The sequence below is a fragment of the Canis lupus genome, chromosome 11 (genome assembly GCF_048164855.1).
Source record: "Canis lupus baileyi chromosome 11, mCanLup2.hap1, whole genome shotgun sequence".
In the NCBI taxonomy this organism is placed as follows: domain Eukaryota; kingdom Metazoa; phylum Chordata; class Mammalia; order Carnivora; family Canidae; genus Canis; species Canis lupus.
The window spans coordinates 23,248,507-23,267,250 of NC_132848.1; the positions used below are offsets into that span (position 1 = coordinate 23,248,507).

The window sequence follows — 18,744 nt, forward strand, 5'->3', positions numbered from 1 at the left end:
ACCACCGGCTGCCGTGAGGGTGAAATTGTTCTAAACGCCTTGCACATAGTGAGCACCCGTGTTAGCTTTGACAGCAGCTGGAACTAGGGTCTCAGTGAGATGCGGGCCCCCTCAAATGCCCCTCTCTGGGATGGTCCTTTGCAGGGTCACATCTGCTCCATCCCTGTGGCCACAGCACCCACAGCTGCTCCGGGAACATTCTCTGAGCGGAGCTGCACAGAAACTAACGCTCCTTGCACACATACAAGCATGGGGTTCCGTACCTGTTGACCCAAGGGAGAAAAGCAAGAGGGTTTCTCTGAAACAAGGAATGTATTTCTCTCTCTTTTTTTTTTAATAAATGAGACTCTTCACGGCCATTGCATTTTATGCATAAACAATTCAGAAGAGAAGGACGCTGTCTCTTTCGTTACCGACTTCTTGTATTAAATTGCGTGAAATAGTCTTCAGTGGGTTCATTTGTACAGATTTCCTCCATATATTTTTTCCTGAAAATAAAACGAGGGGAAAAAATCCGCAAATACCTTGTTTCCTAAATATCCTACCTTTTTTTGTTTTGTTTTGTTTTAAGATTGTATTTATTATTTGATAGAGAGGGAGACAGAGCACGAGCAGGGGAGAAGGACAGAGAGAGAGGGAGAAGCAGACTCCTTGCTGAGCAGGACGCCTGTAAGAGCGCTCCATTCCAGGACCTTGAGATCATGACCTGAGCCGCAGGCAAACACTTAACCCACTGAGCCACCCAAGTGCCTCCTAAATATCCTACTTTTTGTTTTTATTTTACTTTTTAAAAAGATTTTATTTATTCACGAGAGACACAGAGAGAGAGGCAGAGAGACAGATAGAGGGAGAAGCAGGCTCCCTGTGGGGAGCCCGATGTGGGACTCGATTCCAGGACTCCAGGATGACACCCTGACCCGAAGGCAAATGCTCCACCACTGAGACACCCGGGTGCCCCAATATCCTCCCACTTAAAAAAAAAAAAAAATATATATATATATATATATATATATATATGTATATGTATATATGTATACATATATACATACATGAGTATGGCTGTAAAGACATTTGTTCATCCCATCTGACTCCCCTCAGGTCATCTCTACTGCTCCTTTGGGGCCCCCAACAGAAGGAACCCAGTAACGGTGGACCCACTGGCAAACATACGGGTGGTTCTCTGCCAAGTTCAAGCACAGAGCTCGACGAACGGATTAATGAGTAATGTTTTTTAACGAACAAGTTCACATACGGCTCTGCATTTGACATTTTCTGTAGCTGGAACTCTGAACTACTCTTGGGGTCCGACCATGACAGAGAGACTCCAGCTTGCCCCTGGCAGCCCAGGAGGCCCCTCCCTGCACCAGGCAGCTGGCACCATCCTCCCACTCCCCCAGGCCCACCCAGGGGCCTCCCCGGGGGCTCTCAGTGCCCTGTGTACTCCATCACCAGCACCCAAGTCTGAGCTGCTGGGGTGGGAGGAGGGTGCTAGTGCCTGCATGAGCACCTCCCAGGGAGCTGGTTTCCAACCACTTAACCCCTGGCCTGTGGCTCTCAGGCCTCTCCCCTTCCTGTTTGAATCCTATAGCAGGAGGCTGTGCTGGGCCCAAGCTGTTGCTGCTGGGGGGCCTCCAAGGGGAGCCACAACTCAGGTCTGGAGCCTCAGGGTGGGCCTGCACAGCCTGCCTCGACCCTCCCCACCACTCAGTCAGATCTCCATTCAGACAACCCCCCATCCCACCTGCTCCCCTGACCCGGCCACCCCTCCCCATGGCCCTTGGCCCAGGCCCTCACTGCAAACGCTGCTCCTTGGCCAGGCTGAGGTTGTTGCAGTCCAGGGCCCTGCGCAGGTCACGCTGCTGACGCCGCTGCTGCCGCTCCAGGAGGAGGGCGGCTCGAGCCATCTGCACCCGCCGGCGGTCCCAGTCCATATCTCGCTGCCGCTCTTCTTCTTGAAGCCTCTGGAGGGAGGACAGGTGACTCGCCACCCCCCATCCCCAGACCCAGAAGAGAGCCTGCGACCATCCAGGAGAATCGGCCTCTTATTTTACAGCTGGGGAAACTAAGGCTCAGAGTTGGGGGAGGGGGTGCAGGCAGGTGAGCATCATCATGCAGGAAATCAGCAGAGACTGCCCCTGCCTGCCACCAGTCCAGGTGGCCCAGGGGCTTCCCATGCTTGTAGGGGCCAGCCGGCCCTCTGAGGTGTGCAGGGACAGCAGCTGCCAGCCCAGGGCTCCATAGGAAGGCCTCCCACCCAGGATGCTGCTGGCGGGCCATGCTGCCGAACACTGGGATCACCTGGTCGCTTCTAGAAGGCACGGAAGTGGCACCCCCACCTGACAATGGACTCATGAGCTTGGGGGGAATTTCTGCATCTCAGCTCATTCCTCATCACCTTCCAGATCCCTCTATAAAAACCACTGAGCCTTAGAAGAGGAAACTGGAGTAAGGCAGAGGGAAGGGGTCACTCTCCCAAATGTGAGTAGTTTTATCAGCCATCCTGCCTATGGATCACTGCTTCTACAGGAAAAGGAAGCAAAAGTGGGTGCTGCCGGGTCTGAAGACAAGCACACCTCCTTCCCTTCCACGGGCTTCCACCCACCAGATGAGCAGGGCTTGAGTGTCCAGTGGCCCCGTAGACCTAGGGCCGCCAGCCACCATGTGCAGACAGGCAGAGGCCCTGGCCCCCTTCCCAGGGACGGAGACGAGGCTGGCACCTGGTCTTGCCACCTACTGGGCCAGTCATTTTGCCTGTCCAAACCTCAGTTTCCTTACCTGTAAAATGAGGCTGCTCACAGCCGCCCCCAGTCATGACACGAGATGCTTCAGTCAAGAATACAGCATGGGGGGGGGGGGGCATGCTTGCCCTGGACTCAGAGACGGATGGCCTAACTAGTCTGCATGACCTCAGCTCTCCAAACCATCTACACAGGTGAGAAAGGTGGCAAGAGGGACAGGCACCAGGGAGCACTCAAGGGTGCGGGGAGGGGGAGTATTTGCGAATGGTGAGACCTAATGTAGGTGTTTTTTCCCTTTGTGTTTTTCTGTCTTGATTTTCTGCAAGGATCGAAAATCAGATAAAAATGCCACTTTGGGGACAAATGGTTGACCTTCCTTGCCAGACATTTGGGCTGACTTGCAGGAGAGAAGGGCAAAGCAGGGCCCTGCAAGGGTGACCAACATTCCCTGCATCTGAAACCTACCTCAGGGCTCTTCTTGGGCTGCTCCCCCACCTTACTCCCTGGCGGCTCCCCCATCCTGGCTCCCAGGCCCCCCCGCTGCCTCTCACCCAGGTGCCATCTTCCCTCCTGTACAGGTGACCCTCTGGGCCTGGAGCAGAGCGGGCAGGGGAGCCGTCCCATCCGCTCCTCACTTCCTGAGCTGGGCTGCTGCCCCTCGCCCTGGACTTGCCAGCCTGGAAGCTCACACTGACCACAGCACCTGCCATCGAACCCCAGGTTCTCCTCTGCTGACCCTGGGGCGGTGCCCCCCATCCCATAGGCCTGAGAACTTTCCTTTCCCTGGCTTGTCAGTGATTCCCCTTCCTCTCCAAGGACCTAGGGCCAACCTGTCAGCTGTCACCCCCTGGGCACAGCCTACTGGTGACCCTCGAACTCCAATGGGCATTGAACCCCCAGGGAGCTTTCCCAGCCACAGACTATGGGCCCTACTTTAGGGTTTCTGATTCAGGGGGCCTGGGGTAGAGCCTGAGAATCTGCATGTCTCCCAAGTTCCAAGGCAATGCCAATGTTGCTGGTCCAGAGACCCCACTTTGAGAACTCCTGCCCCCACTTTGTCACTACCAAGAAGGCCAGGCTCCCTGGTATCACCTTCAAGTGCCCCAACCCCCACCACCTTTCTGATCTGCCTCTTCCACTGGGTCCCCACGCAGGGCCCTCCCATCCACTGACCACACACTTTCCACTCTCCTGGTGCTCCTGCGTCTTCGTCCACCCCCCACCCCCGCCCCAGTTCAGCCCAGTATCCTTGGCTGTCACCTGGCCCAGCAGACACCCTCAGCACCCTTGAAACTCTCACTTGGACAGACTTGCCAGGGGCCCAGGGGCCCCTCACAGCTGAGGGTCGCCGGGACAGCCCCTGACAGTGCTCACTAGGGAGACTTCAAGGTCGTGCCCTTCCATCTCTAGGGCCCTCCACCCCTGGCTCTGCCCGGCCATCCTGCCCTCTTCCCCAGGCCATCCCATTCCAGCTGTCCGAAGTGACCATCAACACCTGGTTCTCTGTCCTCAAATCCCTAACCGGATCCCCACCCTCAGCTGCTATCTTCCTACTTCCCCAGGAAAGTGGGTCTCCGGAAGAGAAGCCCCGCAGGCTGCTCCCACGGCCAAGGACAGTCAGCCTGACTCCCACCCACCCCAAGCCTCACTAATGCCCCGGTGCCTCATGCTCCTGCCAACCAGGACACAGCTCCAGCAAGTCCTCACTGGCATCAGTTTCCCCGTCTCTGCTGTCATCCTCATGGAATGACAAGTATGCTGTTATTTCTACAGTCAGAGAAACCAAACGACTTGACTCCAGGTCCCCAGCAGCTACCACCCCGTTTCCCTGCACCCTTTACAGCAAAACCTAGATAGTGTTACCTGCCTGCCTGTGACCCCTCTGTCGCCTCCACCCCTCCTCCAAGGATGCTCCAGGTTGAGTCCCCAGGACCGCCACCTGGACCCAGCATTCAGGCAGCAGCAGAGCAGCAGGGTCTGACCCGGGGGCTCCCTGGCTGGGCCCCTCCTCCCTTACTGGTTGCCCTTTCGCTCTTCACAAACCATGGCAGGGGTGGGGGCTGTCCCAGGACTCAGTCCTTGGATCCCTTTGCTAGTCCATCTTGACTTGCTCCCTGCATGACCTCAGCCAGTTTCACTGCTTTAAACACTGCCTGCGTGGTCATGTCCCTGTGCCTGTGTCTCCCGTCTACACCTTGTTCTGAACTCCAGCTGCTGGCTCTACTTGGAGGTTGTGGCAGAAAATATTACATCCCTCCCAGTAGCCATTTTTCTTTTTTCCTTAATGAAACAATTGCCAACACCTTACTACCCCTGGAATAAACCCTGCATTTCCCAATCTTTACAGTTTGGGGCAACTCTGTGACTGAATGTTCTCTAACGGAATTTAAGTGGAAGTGTCCTGTGAAACTTCTGAGAAGTGTCCTTGGAGTGTCCTTCCTCATTCCTTCTTCCTGCTAGATGAAATATGCATGTGAGGGCTGGAGCTCAAGCAGCCGTCTTGCACTAGATGGTGGGAGCCAGTTACCAAGGATGTTCAGGTACAAAATCCTAACAGGCATAGATGCCTAATGGACATTGCATTACACATACCATATCCAAAGTTGCACTTGTGACTTCCACTCCACCTACCAACCTGCGCTTTCCATTATCTTCCTATCTCAGTAAATGCCAACTTCATCCTTCTCAATGCTCAGGCCACAAGGCCTGGAGTAATCCTTAACTCCTCTGGGTCTCATATGCCACACCCAACCCTTCAGCCTGCCTGAATCCCATTCACCCTGCCTGGTGGTCCTTCCCCAGGTATCTGCATGGCTCGTTCCCTCCTCCTCTTCAGGTCTTTGAAACCATGTCACTTCCCAGTCCCCTGGTGACTCCCCTCAAACCCTGTACCCTCCCTTCCCCTGGCCCGGCCTTACTTCTACCCAAGCACTGTCACACATGTGTGGGATCATTTGGCTTTTATCCCCCAGCCCCACCCAGAACATAAATTCCTTGAGGGCTTCTTCTAGGGACAAGGGCAGCGCAGCTATAACTAGATGCTGGAGGAAGACAGCAGGTGGCACAGGGCTACGTCTGGGGGCTCTGTGAGGGGGGATGAGGGGCAAGTACCAGCTTCTCCTGGATTTGCTGCTTCTGAACCAGGCGGATCTGCTCCAGTTGCTCCTGGGTCATGCCCTTCCAGCGGTCTGGCACCACACGGTGGGGCCCAAAGGAGCTGGCTGCCTGCTGTGGGTTCTCTGAGAGCAGGTCCCCGTGCAGCAGGTTGGAGATCTCAGCCACGTTGTCTTCTTGTTCCTGTTTTTTCTCTTGAATTTTCCTTTCCAGTGATTCGGTGGCCTGTACAGGGGGAGACATTAAGGAAGATGCCCCGAGTGACCCCATGGAGATCGAGGCAAAGATGGGCAAATCTCACTGGGGGCCCTTGAAGGAGGAGTTTGCTAAAGTGCACCTGGGACAGGTAGGAGGGAGCAGTAGACTCATCAGACATGGATGTGCGGAGGCCCTTGGATCCTGGCTGCCTGGATGACAACAGGCACATGGGCTGGGCCGAGGGACTCCCTACCTGTTGCTTGTGTGTGTAAGAGCTGCAGCTGTTTGCACTGGTTTGCCAAAGCAGGGAGCTGTCTCCCCGGGTTAGGATGCCATCTCCCCCTGGCGTGGCTTCCCTCACCTCAGGGCAGGGCTCCAGGTCCCTCCTGGTGGCCCTGGTCACCCTTGGACGGCTGCAGGCCCAGAGTGCACCCAACAGAGTGATTGACAACAGTGGTGACTTCTTTCTTTTCTTTTCTTTTTTTTTTAAGATTTATTTATTTATTTGAGAGAGAGGGAGGCAGAGGGAGAGAGATAATCTCAAATGGACTCGCCACCTGCCCTGAGCATAAAGCCTGATGTGAGGTTTGATCCCAGGACCCTGACATCATGACCTGAGCCGAAATCGAGAGTCTGACGCTCAACTGGCTGAACCCCCAGGTGCCCCAACGGTGGGGACTGAGATTTGGGAAGTGTTTCCCACCCACCCCAGCATGCATTAGCTCACTCTGACTGGCACAGGTGAGTGTCCTCATTATCCCCACTCTACAGGTGACAGAACTGAGGCATGTGGCTGGCTTTCCCAAGGAGGCAGACAAGGAAGGGCCTGGTCTTGTCCCTGTGGAGGTGGGCTCCAGGGCCTGCCACCGACCCTGACTCCACGACACACGTCTAACAAAAAGAGCAGCCCCCCCCACCCCCCGCCTCGAGGGAGACTCTCCTGTGTGCGTCTCCTTGCCGAACTGGACTGACCTGCTGGGAATTTGTCCTTGAGGACAGCTGTCTAGACTTTTGTCTAATTAACAAAAGGGATGGAAAACAGGGAATGGCCAGGCGAGGAGGAGTCTGGGAGGAGTTCCTACAGAGTTTAGAGGGTGTGTCAGGAGCCACCAGGAGTCTGCTTTAATCATCCCCATAGTAATTGCTCCCATTAATGAGCCCCTGTGGACCTGTTCTTGGTAAGGACCAGCACTCTGAGAGGTGACAGAGAGGAAGGGAAACCGAGACAAGGTGTCAGAGCAGTGCTGGGTGGCATCCTTTTAGGTAGATGTCATGGTCCTCAGTATTTGAGAAGAGCCTGGGGTTTAGAGGGTCTATTGAGACCCTCACCCCCACCAAGGCTCGCATGACTAGTTTTGTTGAATTCACGCCCTGATTCAGAGCTCCAGAGCAGGGACTGGGTGTCATTCATCCCTGTACCCAGGCAGCCCTGGCAGGGCTCTGTGCAGGTGTGGCGTGAGCAGGTGAGGGGCTGAGTATGGGCAGGGGAGGCTGGGGTGCCCGGGGGAGCAGCCATGGCTGTAGCCATGGGTGTGTCCTCCCCCCATAGAGCCTGGGACGCACCTGGCTCTTGTTGAATTCTTTCACAGCTACACAAACCGCCTTTCTGGTGGCGCTCTCCAGATTCTGTAGATGCTTGGCTGTTTCATCAAACTGCAGCCTTGTCTTCAAGTACAGGTCCTCTGAAAAGGAAGCAAAATGCAGTCAAATCTTGCAGGCTCCCCACTCCAGCTCCTTCCCAGGGGAGCAGAGCACCCTGTGGCATGTCCATTCATACAGACAAAACCTGCAGGCCCTACCCCAGCTCCTTCCCAGGCATGCAGAGCACCTCTTCTTATCCTGCCCTCTTCCACAGAGCAGGGCTGCTCATGGCTGCGGGGACACTCAGTGAGGGGATTCAGGTAAAGCTCTGGGGTGCAGGCACCGGCTGTTAGCTCCACTACCTGGGGATCGGTGATGTGGGCTGTGGTCCTGGGCTGGGGCGCTGGCGGTGGAGGGGCTCTGAGCAATCATCCTCACAATGGGCAAGGGAGCTCTGCAAGGGGGACCAGAGGGGGCTCCCTAGAGGACGGGTGTCAGAGTTGGGGGAGATATTCGTGCAGTCACAGTAGGACTTTGGAGGAGGAGCATCCAAACAGCAAAAGCTAAAGATTTAGCGTCAGACAAGAGCAGACCCCTGTCCCCACCCAGACATTTTTTTTTTTTTTTTTTTTATTTATGATAGTCACACACACACAGAGAGAGAGAGGCAGAGACACAGGCAGAGGAAGAAGCAGGCTCCATGGGAGCCCAAAGTGGGACTCGATCCCGGGTCCCTAGGATCACAACCTGGGCCAAAGGTGGCGCTAAACCGCTGAGCCACCCGGGCTGCCCTACCCGACCTCTCTGAGCCTACAGCCCTCTTTTGGGAGACAGGACAGCTCCTACGTCACAGGGTTATTACACTTTTTTTAAAAGTCACCAATCACAAGGTTCTCCTTATGGTCTTATGCCCCGTGATGTCCTTGTTATCTCCAAACACAAGGATCAAGGGGTGAGTTCATGGCCTTTGCTGCTTTCAGCTCCATCTCCCCCAACTCCTATGTTTATACCTTCCAGGTGACACAGTGCCACAAGGAGAACCACACGGACTGCGCCCTTTGTGGGCACGGTGTGTGCAGCGGTGGCGAAGACATCACGGCTTTTCCTGCCTTCATGGAACTTACTGTCCGGAGATGAGCAACATTATAAACAAGCAAAACCCGAAATACATCTATGAATGCATGTGGAGATAGTGCTCAAGAGGGGAAGGGTCCCAGGGGAGGAAGTGCTGGGAGTACCCACCTCCAGTGGAGGTGGGTGGGGGAGTCAGATGCTTCTCCAGGAGGAAGTGACCTTGAAGCTGAGGCAGGACAAGAAGTTGGGTGGGGAACAGGTGCAAAGGCTCTGATGGGATCTGCCAGGATCCAGAAGTGAAAGGAAGCCAACTAGCTGGAAGGTAGTGAGTGAGTGGGGTAGGGGGCAGAGCTGGCCCGGGGTGGGGGGCTGCTGAGCAGCGGCCCAGCACGCAGGGCCCCACAGGCTACAGAGGATTTTGCACTTAATTCCATATAGAATGGGAAGCCACTGGAGGGTTTTAAGCTGGGATGGGGTGAGGGTGACATTGTCCAACTTGATGTTGATTAAAAAGTAGCATTCTGGAAGCGCCTGGGTGGCTCAGTGGCTGAGCATCTGCCTTCGGCTCAGTCGTGATCCTGGGGTCATGGGATTGAGTCCCACATCGGGCTCCCCGCAGGGAGCCTACTTCTCCCTCTGCCTGTGTCTCTGCTTCTCTCTCTGTGTCTTTCATGAATAAATAAAATCTTAAAAAAAAAAAAAGTACTCTGACTGCTATGTTGGGAATAGAGTGGAGAGGACAAGAAAGAAAATGAAGGACAATGAGAAAGCCCTTGGCGTGGTCCCTCAGGTGGCTTGGATCACCGTGGTGATGGCAGGGATGGCAGAAATGGGCAATTCAAAATATACACAGGAGGTGGAAGGACAGGGGTTGAAGATGGCCTGGAGACAAGGGTGGCTCAAGGAGGACTCCTGGGTCTGTGGCCTGACAAGGGATGGAGGCGTCATTGACTGAGGGGAGAAGGGTGGAGGGAGGAGCAGAGCTGGAGAGAAATTCAGGGTTACTTTCTAGAATGTTCTGAGGTGCCTGGGGAGATGTCCAGGGGGCGGTTCAAGGACCAAGTTCAAGGCTGAGACAAAGGCTCTCATCCAGAGATGGAAATGTGAAGCCCCTGGGAAGTGGGTGCAATGTTTTTAAAGGCCTATGAATTCATTCTTCAATAGCTACCTATGTGCCAAGAACTAAAGATAGAGCAGTGAATAAAACAGACAAATCTCCTGCCTTCACTGAGCTTTTTATAAGATATTGGGGACAGGAATGACAAATACATGATCGTATAGTATGTCAGTGATCACTGCTATGGAGACGTGGATAAGAGAGTGTGGGGATGTGGGAGGGTACAGGGGTGCAATTTAAAAGAGTGGTCAGGAGAGACCTCTCTGATAAGATGACATTTCAGCAAAGGCCTGAAGAAGGATCAGGGGCAGGCTTTGCCAATGTAGAGGGAAATGTTTTCAGGCAGAGGAAACAATAGGTGCAAAGGCCTTGAGGCAGAAGTGAGCTGGACACTCTTAACGTTCTGAGGAAGCCAGGGTGGCAAGGGTGGAATGAATGAAAGGAAATGTGGTAGGAGATCAGTGCAGGCTGTGAAAACCTTATGGGTCCTAAAAATGAATCTGGCTTTTATTCTGAGTGAAAAGAGAAGCTATTGGAAGATTTTAAGCAAAAGACCTAGTTTCATTTTTAGCAGGATCATCCTGGTCGCTGGGTCAAGAGGAGATTTCAGAGGGGCAAGGCCTGAAGCAGGGAGACCCCTTAGAGGCTGTTGCAATAATCCCACTGAGATGTGCTGATAGTTTATTTCAGAACGGTTGCGGTGGGTGTGGAGGGAGGTAGTTGCAATTCGAGATGATTTGCTGCTGGGCCAGATGTGGCATTTGAGAGAAAGGAAGGAATCAAGATGCCTTGGGGTTGGGACTTGCACAACTAGAACAGTGGAGTTCCTATTGACAGAGGTGGAAGGTCAGCTTTGGGGGAAGGTCAGTCAGTGTGTCTGGTATTGACTTTGATACGTTTATTAGACATCCAAGAGCACAGAGATGTCCGGAGGTGACTGGATGGATGAGTCCGGATTCAGGGAATGGTCCAGGCTGGAGATGTAAATCTGGGGAAGGATGGTCTGTGGGTGGTATTTAAATCCATAAGACTAGCTGAGATCGCCAAGGGAATGAGTGTAGTTGAGAGAGGAGAGGGGCAGAGGGCCCTGGTCAGCAACCACATCTAGAGGTTTGGCAAGTGAGGAGAAACCAGGAAATGGCCTGGGGAGGAGCACTGGGATGACGATGCATCCGGGAAACCAGTCGGGGGAAGTAGTCCCAGGAAGAGGAGGAGGTGATCCACGATGGCACAGGCTGAAGGAGAGGCCTGAAAATGGAGCTTGGTTGGGGCAGCATGGAGGTCCTGGTGACGGTGGCCAGGCAGGTTCAGGGCAGGGTGAGGGCAGATGTCCGGTGGGGGTGGGCTCAGAAGCGACAGGAGATAGCCATCTGGGGAGACCTCACCCCCAGAGAGCAGAGTGAGAAGAGAAGAGGGGAGGGGAGGCTGGGAGGAGGGTGGTGAGCTGCCTCTGAGGGGGCCAGCTGAATCCTGGGCACCGAGCACAAGCTCAGAGCAGGGTTCCTGGGTGACTGCTATGTGGCTGAAGACATTTATACCCTGGGATGCAGACCCCTGTTCCTCATGGCCAACGCAGCACATCTATAGGACTTAAAAGACAAAATGAAAAAAAAAAAAAGAAAAAAAAAAAAAAAGACAAAATGAGGCTGGGGAGAAGACCAGGGGGCCAATTTGCCGAGCAAAGTATTGGGACCAATTCCTCCTCCTTGCTTCATTACCTGCACATCTCTGGTGGGCACGGGCATCCTCCCATTCCCTTTGCTGTTGCAAGGACCACTCTCGGTTTTGTTCCTCCTGGAATTTCTTCCTCTCCCGGAAATTTAAATCCTCTCCCATGAATTTCTGCATTCCCGATATGGTATTCCGAATATCATTATCTGACTGTCTCGCTGGAAGATCTTTCTTAAGGGCTAGGGGGTCAGATAGGTCAAATTCACGGCGCGTTTCTGGCCTCTGGAAGCTCTGCTGGAAGTCATTGATGGCTTTACAGAGGCTTCTCTTATCTCTCCTTTCCCGGCCTTCCAATATGCATGTGATTTTGTCATTATGCCTCATTTCAGCGGCTAGAAGAAATATAGCATACCCGTAAGATTAGGTTCAGAGAAAAAATAAATGTGAATCCACTTTAAAAAATAATTTTTGGTGATTCTAAAAGTCACATAAGCCTCTATAGAGGTAACACAATCATCAAAGAATTAGTATTCTGAATATATAAAGAGTACCTACAAATCGGTGTTAAGAACCAAACAGGGGAGCTTGGGAGCTGGGGCTGATCTCAGGAGCCTGAGATCTTGACCTGAGCCAAAATCAAGAGTCAGTCGCTTAACAACTGAGCCACCCAGGCACCCCATCACTGATTAATTTTAAAAATATGTTGAATAATAGGAATCCCTGGGTGGCTCAGTGGTTTAGCGCCTGCCTTTGGCCCAGGGCATGATCCTGGAGTCCCAGACGGAGTCCCACTTCGGGCTCCCTGCATGGAGCCTGCTTCTCCCTCTGCCTGTGTCTTTGCCTTTCTCTCTCTCTCTCTGTCTTCTATGAATGAATAAATAAATTTAAAAAATGTTGAATAAAAAAAGTTGCAAAAAGATTCATTCAATATATTTACGTAAAATTTAGGTGAAGTTTTAAAATACACACACAAAATTTTATATCATCATGAATATATACATAAACTGTATATTATAAGAAACACGTATGGAAATGATACACCTGTCAAGGAGGAAGAGGAAAGATGAGGTGGGCGAGAGCTCTATCTATAGCTATATATATGCACATATACATATGTAGTGCTTATCTATATTTATGTATGCATATAAAGCATGTATATGTTTTTATATATACATTATAGCATTTATATATCTATAGCTATAGATATACATACATATATAGCATTTAATTCTCAAAAAGAATACTTAAAATAAGATCTCTAAAGCCAATTTCGCAAAATATTAACATCTAATCTGCAAGTAGTTATGTATGTGCCTGTCATATTGTTCTTGTCAGTTTGAATTATTTTTAAATTAACATAAAAAAGCTGAACTATTCAGAAACTAGAGAAGAAAATAAAAGTTCACTTGTATTCTATCATTTCAACATCACCACTGCTTACATTTTGATAGATTTTCTGTCTGTCTTTTTCTAAGCTTATTTTTTAAAGTATATTTTAACATTTAGGGGCGCCTGGGTGACTCAGTGGTTGAGTGTCTGCCTCTTAATTTCAGCTCCGGTCATTATCTCTGGGTCATGAGATCAAGCCCCCAGTAGGGCTCCATACTGGGTGCAGAGTTGGATTGAGAGTTCCCCCTTCTGCTCCTCCCCCCACACTCACTCTTGCTCTCTCCTCCTCTCTCTCAAATGAATAAATCTTTTTTAAAAATATCCTTATGGTACTTAAAAAAAATAAGCTAGACTTGTTGTACCTGCTGTGGGAAAGTGAATTCTATTTGAGATTTTTATCTCAGAGCTACCACACTACCATATCTAGCTCTGAATCCACGCAGGAGTGTGAGCTGAGAGTGTGCACATGTCATCTAGTGCAAGCAGCTGTCCCCAGGAGAAGGTCTGGAACCTTGGGGCACAGAATGATGTGTGTGTAGGGTTTCTCATAATCAGTTTTTAAAGAAAACTGATGCAAATGTACATTTACCCTTAAAATATATTTCCTGCCACCTACATAGAATTCAATAGCTGTCTTCCTTTGAAGAGAGAAAGAATCAGCACGTTAATTGAATAAAATCAACGGTGAAATTTTAAAAGGAGGAGGAGTGTGAAAATGATGAGTTTTACATCTTTGAAGACATGAGAACTGGAATCTAGAGGTACCCGGCCCTAAACTGCTAGATAGGCTCCAGCAAATTCTCACCAAAAGTTTCATGTCTAGCTTTTTCTGTTGCTTCTTTTATCTTCTGGTCTCGAACCTGAATATCCCAGGCTTCTGTGTCTCCCTGGAAATGGAAAACAAGGGGAGACCAGTTACAGCCAGATAGTTTTAGTCAGTTGATAACAATCCCACTTACCTTTTTAAAAGCCTTGTTCTACTGTTAACTAGTTGTCTTAGGTGCACATCAGGTCTTTTGATACCTGGATGCCTTTGCTTATAGTTGGTTCTTCCTCCTGTCCCCAGAGCTTCCTTCTCCCCTTCTCTTTGTTAATAGGTGTCCTCAGAACAGGCTTAGGCAACACCTCCTCTGGGCAGCCCTCTCTGATTTCCTCCCCCAGACCCAGTATGTTCTTCCCTGCCTCACAGCATTGATTCCACTGCATAGTAATGTGACCGTTTTAATGCCTGCCTCTCTTCTCCTTCCTGGGCCATGAACTCTGCAAGGTCAGGCAGGAATTGCCATGTTCCTCCTTTTGTGCCCCCCCCCCCAAAAAAACCTGCCACAAAACAAATAAATAGACTGGAAGGAGCCCCTGGCAAGTGTAGAAAATCTGGCTCAGGGAAAGGAGATGTGCTCAGGTCTCCGTTGAGCCAGTGGGTGCAGGCGAGCCCCCTCCCTGCTGCAGGACTCCATTTTCCTGCTGAGCAGGTAAGGGGATGCAGTATCTGGTGTGCCCTGCAGGTGAGAGGGTGCAGTGTCTGGTGTGCCCTGCAGGTGAAGGGGTGCAGTGTCTGGTGTGCCCTGCAGGTGAGGGGGTGCAGTGTCTGGTGTGCCCTGCAGGTGAGGGAGTGCAGTATCTGCTGTGCCCTGCAGGTGAGAGGGTGCAGCGTCTGGTGTGCTGAGGTGAGGGGATGCAGTATCTGGTGTGCCCTGCAGGTCAGAGGGTGCAGTATCTGGTGTGCCCCGCAGGTGAGAGGGTGCAGCGTCTGGTGTGCCCTGCAGGTGAGGGGATGCAGTATCTGGTGTGCCCTGCAGGTGAGAGGGTGCAGTGTCTGGTGTACCCCACAGGTGAGGAGGCGCAGCGTCTGGTGTGCCCTGCAGGTGAAGGGGTGCAGCGTCTGGTGTGCCCTGCAGGTGAAGGGGTGCAGTCTGGTGTGCCCTGCAGGTGAGAGAGTGCAGTATCTGGTGTGCCCTGCAGGTGAAGGGGCTCCCTCCCCCTCTCCCCCCGCCACGAGGTCAGCAGCCCATTCAAGGAACCCGTCTCCCCGGGAGAGCCGTCAGCCTTTGCAGCTGTGCCTGCATCCGCGGTTTCCCCGCCCGCGCGGTTCGCCTCCGCTCCCGCCGCCCGCAGCCCGCCGCCCTCGCCACCCCCCGCCCCGCACATGCCCTCCCTGCCCGCGGGCCTCACCCCCACGATCCGGTTCCTGGCGTTGAAGACCCGTTTCTGCCTGCACAGCTCGTTGTGCCTCCTTTTACCCAGAGCCAAGTCCTGCCCCAGGTCCCTGGGCTGCGCTAGCTCCATGACTGGAATCGCGAAGAAATTCTACGGGTTTTTTAAGGCCTGCGAGGTGCAAAGGGAAAAAGACAACGAAAATAAAAGTAGTTGTAGCCTAGGAGAGGCTGGTTCCGCTGCAACACGCGCCCCCTTCGCGAGCTTTTCAGTTCGGCTCTCCGCCACCTGGCGCAGGGCGCGGGGGCCGGTTTCCTGGGAGACGTAAACAACCTGGTTGCTTAGGAACGGCGCGGCGCCCGCTGGGGGTGGGGATGGCGCGCTCTCTCCTCTCGCGAGACGCCGCGAGGCCCTTCCCGCGCTTTTCCTGCGGGCGTGCGAGGAGGACGCGTGAGGCGCGGAGGGCGCAGCCATGGGCCGCCTGGAGGTGCTGCTTGTGGAGAACTTTAAGTCGTGGCGGGGCCACCAGGTCATCGGCCCCTTCAGGAGGTTCACCTGCATCATCGGCCCCAATGGCTCCGGTAACTGGGACCCTGAAGCCTCTGCCCGCCCCGCTCGTCCAGGCCGCATTTGGCCCAAGGGGACGGAGGGCGGCCTCGGGTGCGGGACTCGGGCGTTGGCCACCCGCGGGCCTCCGCCACCGCGCCGCCCCGGGACCCCGGACCGCGACCCCGACCCCGACCCTGGACCTCAGACCCCGACCCCGGACCGCGACCCCGACCCCGACCCCGAGCCCGGACCCCGACCGCGTGCCCCACCCCAGCGCCCGGGCCCGACTCCGGACCCGACCCTCTCCTCAGAACCCGGGACCCTCTCCTCAGGCCCCCGACCCTCTCCTCAGGACCCCGGACCCCGACCCTCTCCTCAGGACCCCGGACCCCGACCCTCTCCTCAGGACCCCGGACCCCGACCCTCTCCTCAGGATCCCGGACCCCGACCCTCTCCTCAGGACCCCGGACCCCGACCCTCTCCTCAGGACCCCGGACCCCGACCCTCTCCTCAGGACCCCGGACCCCGACCCTCTCCTCAGGACCCCGGACCCCGACCCTCTCCTCAGGACCCCGGACCCCGACCCTCTCCTCAGGACCCCGGACCCCGACCCTCTCCTCAGGACCCCGGACCCCGACCCTCTCCTCAGGACCCCGGACCCCGACCCTCTCCTCAGGACCCCGGACCCCGACCCTCTCCTCAGGATCCCGGACCCCGACCCTCTCCTCAGGACCCCGGACCCCGACCCTCTCCTCAGGACCCCGGACCCCGACCCTCTCCTCAGGACCCCGGACCCCGACCCTCTCCTCAGGACCCCGGACCCCGACCCTCTCCTCAGGACCCCGGACCCCGACCCTCTCCTCAGGACCCCGGACCCCGACCCTCTCCTCAGGACCCCGGACCCCGACCCTCTCCTCAGGACCCCGGACCCCGACCCTCTCCTCAGGATCCCGGACCCCGACCCTCTCCTCAGGACCCCGGACCCCGACCCTCTCCTCAGGACCCCGGACCCCGACCCTCTCCTCAGGACCCCGGACCCCGACCCTCTCCTCAGGATCCCGGACCCCGACCCTCTCCTCAGGACCCCGGACCCCGACCCTCTCCTCAGGACCCCGGACCCCGACCGCGTGCCTCACCCCCAGCTCCCGGCCCTCTGCTGTCCAGGACTCAGACCCCAATTCTCTTCTCGGGACCCTGACCCTCCAGGACTTGGACCCCAGACCTGACCCTCATGCTCTGCCCTCACCTCCCATCCTACGTGCCACCCGGACCACCGACCCCAGCCTTCTCCTCAGGACCCCAACCCTGTCCTCAGACCCCTGCCCTCCAGTGCCCAGACCCCAGACCCCAACCCTCTCCTCAGGACCCAGACTCCAACTCTCTCCCCAGGACTCCGGCCCTCCAGTGCTCGGACCCCAAACCCTGACCCCATCCTCTACCGCTGGGACCCCAACCCTCTGCCCCCCACCCCTGGCCCTCTGCAGCCCTTACCCTAGGAACCCGATCCTCACCCTCGACCCTCTAGCACCTGGAGCCCGACTCTCCACTCTCTGCCTCCACTGCCAGGTGCCCATCCTTGTCCTCCACCGCCCGGATCAAGAGCCCGGCCCTCACCCTCAGGCACTGCTGGTCCGGTGTCCTTGCCGCCAGGTGCCCACCCCTGCCCTCTGCCCAGCCCCGAAGCCCCCACCTTTACCATCTGGCCACCTTCACCTGACCCTTCGCCTCCACCATCTGGCCCCTAGCCCTCCAGCACCAGGGCCCAGACCAGACCCTTGCTGTCAGTCCCCAGCCCTCCAGGGACCAGTGCTCCCAGCCTGGTGTCCCCCATGGCCTCTGCAGCTGGGCGGTGACCCCTCTCCTCCACACTCATCCCCAGGCTTGCCCGGGACCCTCCTCTCCTTTGCGCTGACTCCCAGTGCTTTGCAGGTTTCTTCTCCAGCCCTGAGCTCTAGTCACCTTTTGTCCTGAGCACAGTTGACATCATTATACAGCAGGTTCAGGATTCCAGATTCAGTGACATTTCACCACTTGTTTAGCCTGGCTTCTCACACAGCACAAAGTGAAGCACAAGGCAAGTCATAAAAAAAACAAGATAGAGCAGGAGGTAGGAAGTTAACCAACCCATCCTGAAGTCAGTCTGTGGGTGCCAGACAGGGTGAGTGCTGGGCACTTACTGCTTCTTATGTTCAAACAGTGAAGGCTCTCTTGAGATCAGGCTGCAGAGCCTTCCTCCACTGCCTTTTTGAAGTGGTCAGGCCTGGAGGGGCCAATGTCTGAGGAATCTGACACTTGGCTGCAAAAGACCTCTTTTTTTTTTTTTTTTTTTTAAAGACCTCTTTTTAAAGGGATTTAATTAGTCTTGGGCCTTTGCAAACCCCTCTCCTCTGTTTCTTCTGGTCTTCAGTTCTGAGTGTGTCATCAGCTGGGTGCTGGTCCAGGTGACATCTATCTTAGCTGCAGTGCCCTTACCTACTACCTCATTGCTTGACACAGGCCCCTGCTTGACATGAGTGACTGTCTTGCTTGAGATACCTCTCCTCTCCACCCCCTTTTCTCCTCCAAAGATTAAGTTAGAAAGAGTTGAAGGAAATACTTGTTTTTTTTGTTTTTTTTTTTTTTAAATTTTTATTTACTTATGATAGCCACAGAGAGAGAGAGAGAGGCAGAGACACAGGCAGAGGGAGAAGCAGGCTCCATGCACCGGGAGCCCGACGTGGGATTCGATCCCGGGTCTCCAGGATCGCGCCCTGGGCCAAAGGCAGGCGCCAAACCGCTGCGCCACCCAGGGATCCCCGAAATACTTGGTTTTAAGGAGGCTGAACAACTGTTTGGATTTAAGGAAACTTTTATACGGGAATATTGTAATAAAAACAGTGTTCATGGAGCTTTTACCAAGTTCCTGGCATCCCTGTTCCAATGCTCATAAATGGGTATTATCCCATTTTATGGTTTAGGAAACTGAGGTTCAGAGGGACCAGATGACTCTCCAAGGTTGCCCAGAAAGTGGCAGGACCTGGACTTGAGTTTGGGCCTGGCCAGGCTCCCCACTGCACTGCAGTAAGAATCTGTAGATGTAATAACCCCAGCAGGTGGAAGGCCTAAAACGATAATTTGAGAATTTTCCTGACTTGAGTCTTCCTTTTGGCTGTCTCCGGC

At 54.3% G+C, this 18,744-nt stretch overlaps 2 protein-coding genes across 2 annotated transcripts in view; one reads left to right on the forward strand and one right to left on the reverse strand.

Moving 5' to 3' along the window:
* Positions 1-311: 311 nt before the first annotated feature.
* Positions 312-15,358, reverse strand: RIBC2 (RIB43A domain with coiled-coils 2). The gene is made up of 7 exons (XM_072843550.1): positions 15,055-15,358; positions 13,688-13,769; positions 11,541-11,885; positions 7,614-7,732; positions 5,850-6,077; positions 1,795-1,961; positions 312-488 (listed from the first exon to the last, which is right to left on the reverse strand). Exons 1-7 carry the CDS (start codon positions 15,166-15,168, stop codon positions 410-412), a joined length of 1,134 nt encoding a protein of 377 aa, XP_072699651.1. The 5' UTR covers positions 15,169-15,358; the 3' UTR covers positions 312-409.
* Positions 15,359-15,461: 103 nt separating this feature from the next.
* The window catches only part of SMC1B (structural maintenance of chromosomes 1B), a 71,412-nt gene continuing 68,129 nt past the window's right edge, over positions 15,462-18,744 (forward strand). The window contains exon 1 of the mRNA XM_072843551.1: positions 15,462-15,617. Coding sequence (XP_072699652.1) covers positions 15,509-15,617 — 109 coding nt within the window. The 5' untranslated portion in view covers positions 15,462-15,508. The remainder of the gene's footprint in view (positions 15,618-18,744) is intronic.

Coding starts and splice junctions, on each gene's coding strand:
- RIBC2 (XM_072843550.1), bottom strand. CDS start 15,168: ATGGAGCTAGCGCAGCCCAGGGACCTGGGGCAGGACTTGGCTCTGGGT. Junction 11,886..13,687: donor AGCTAGACATGAAACTTTTG/GTGAGAATTTGC, acceptor TATTTCTTCTAG/CCGCTGAAATGAGGCATAAT. Junction 7,733..11,540: donor TGCCCACCAGAGATGTGCAG/GTAATGAAGCAA, acceptor CTTCCTTTTCAG/AGGACCTGTACTTGAAGACA.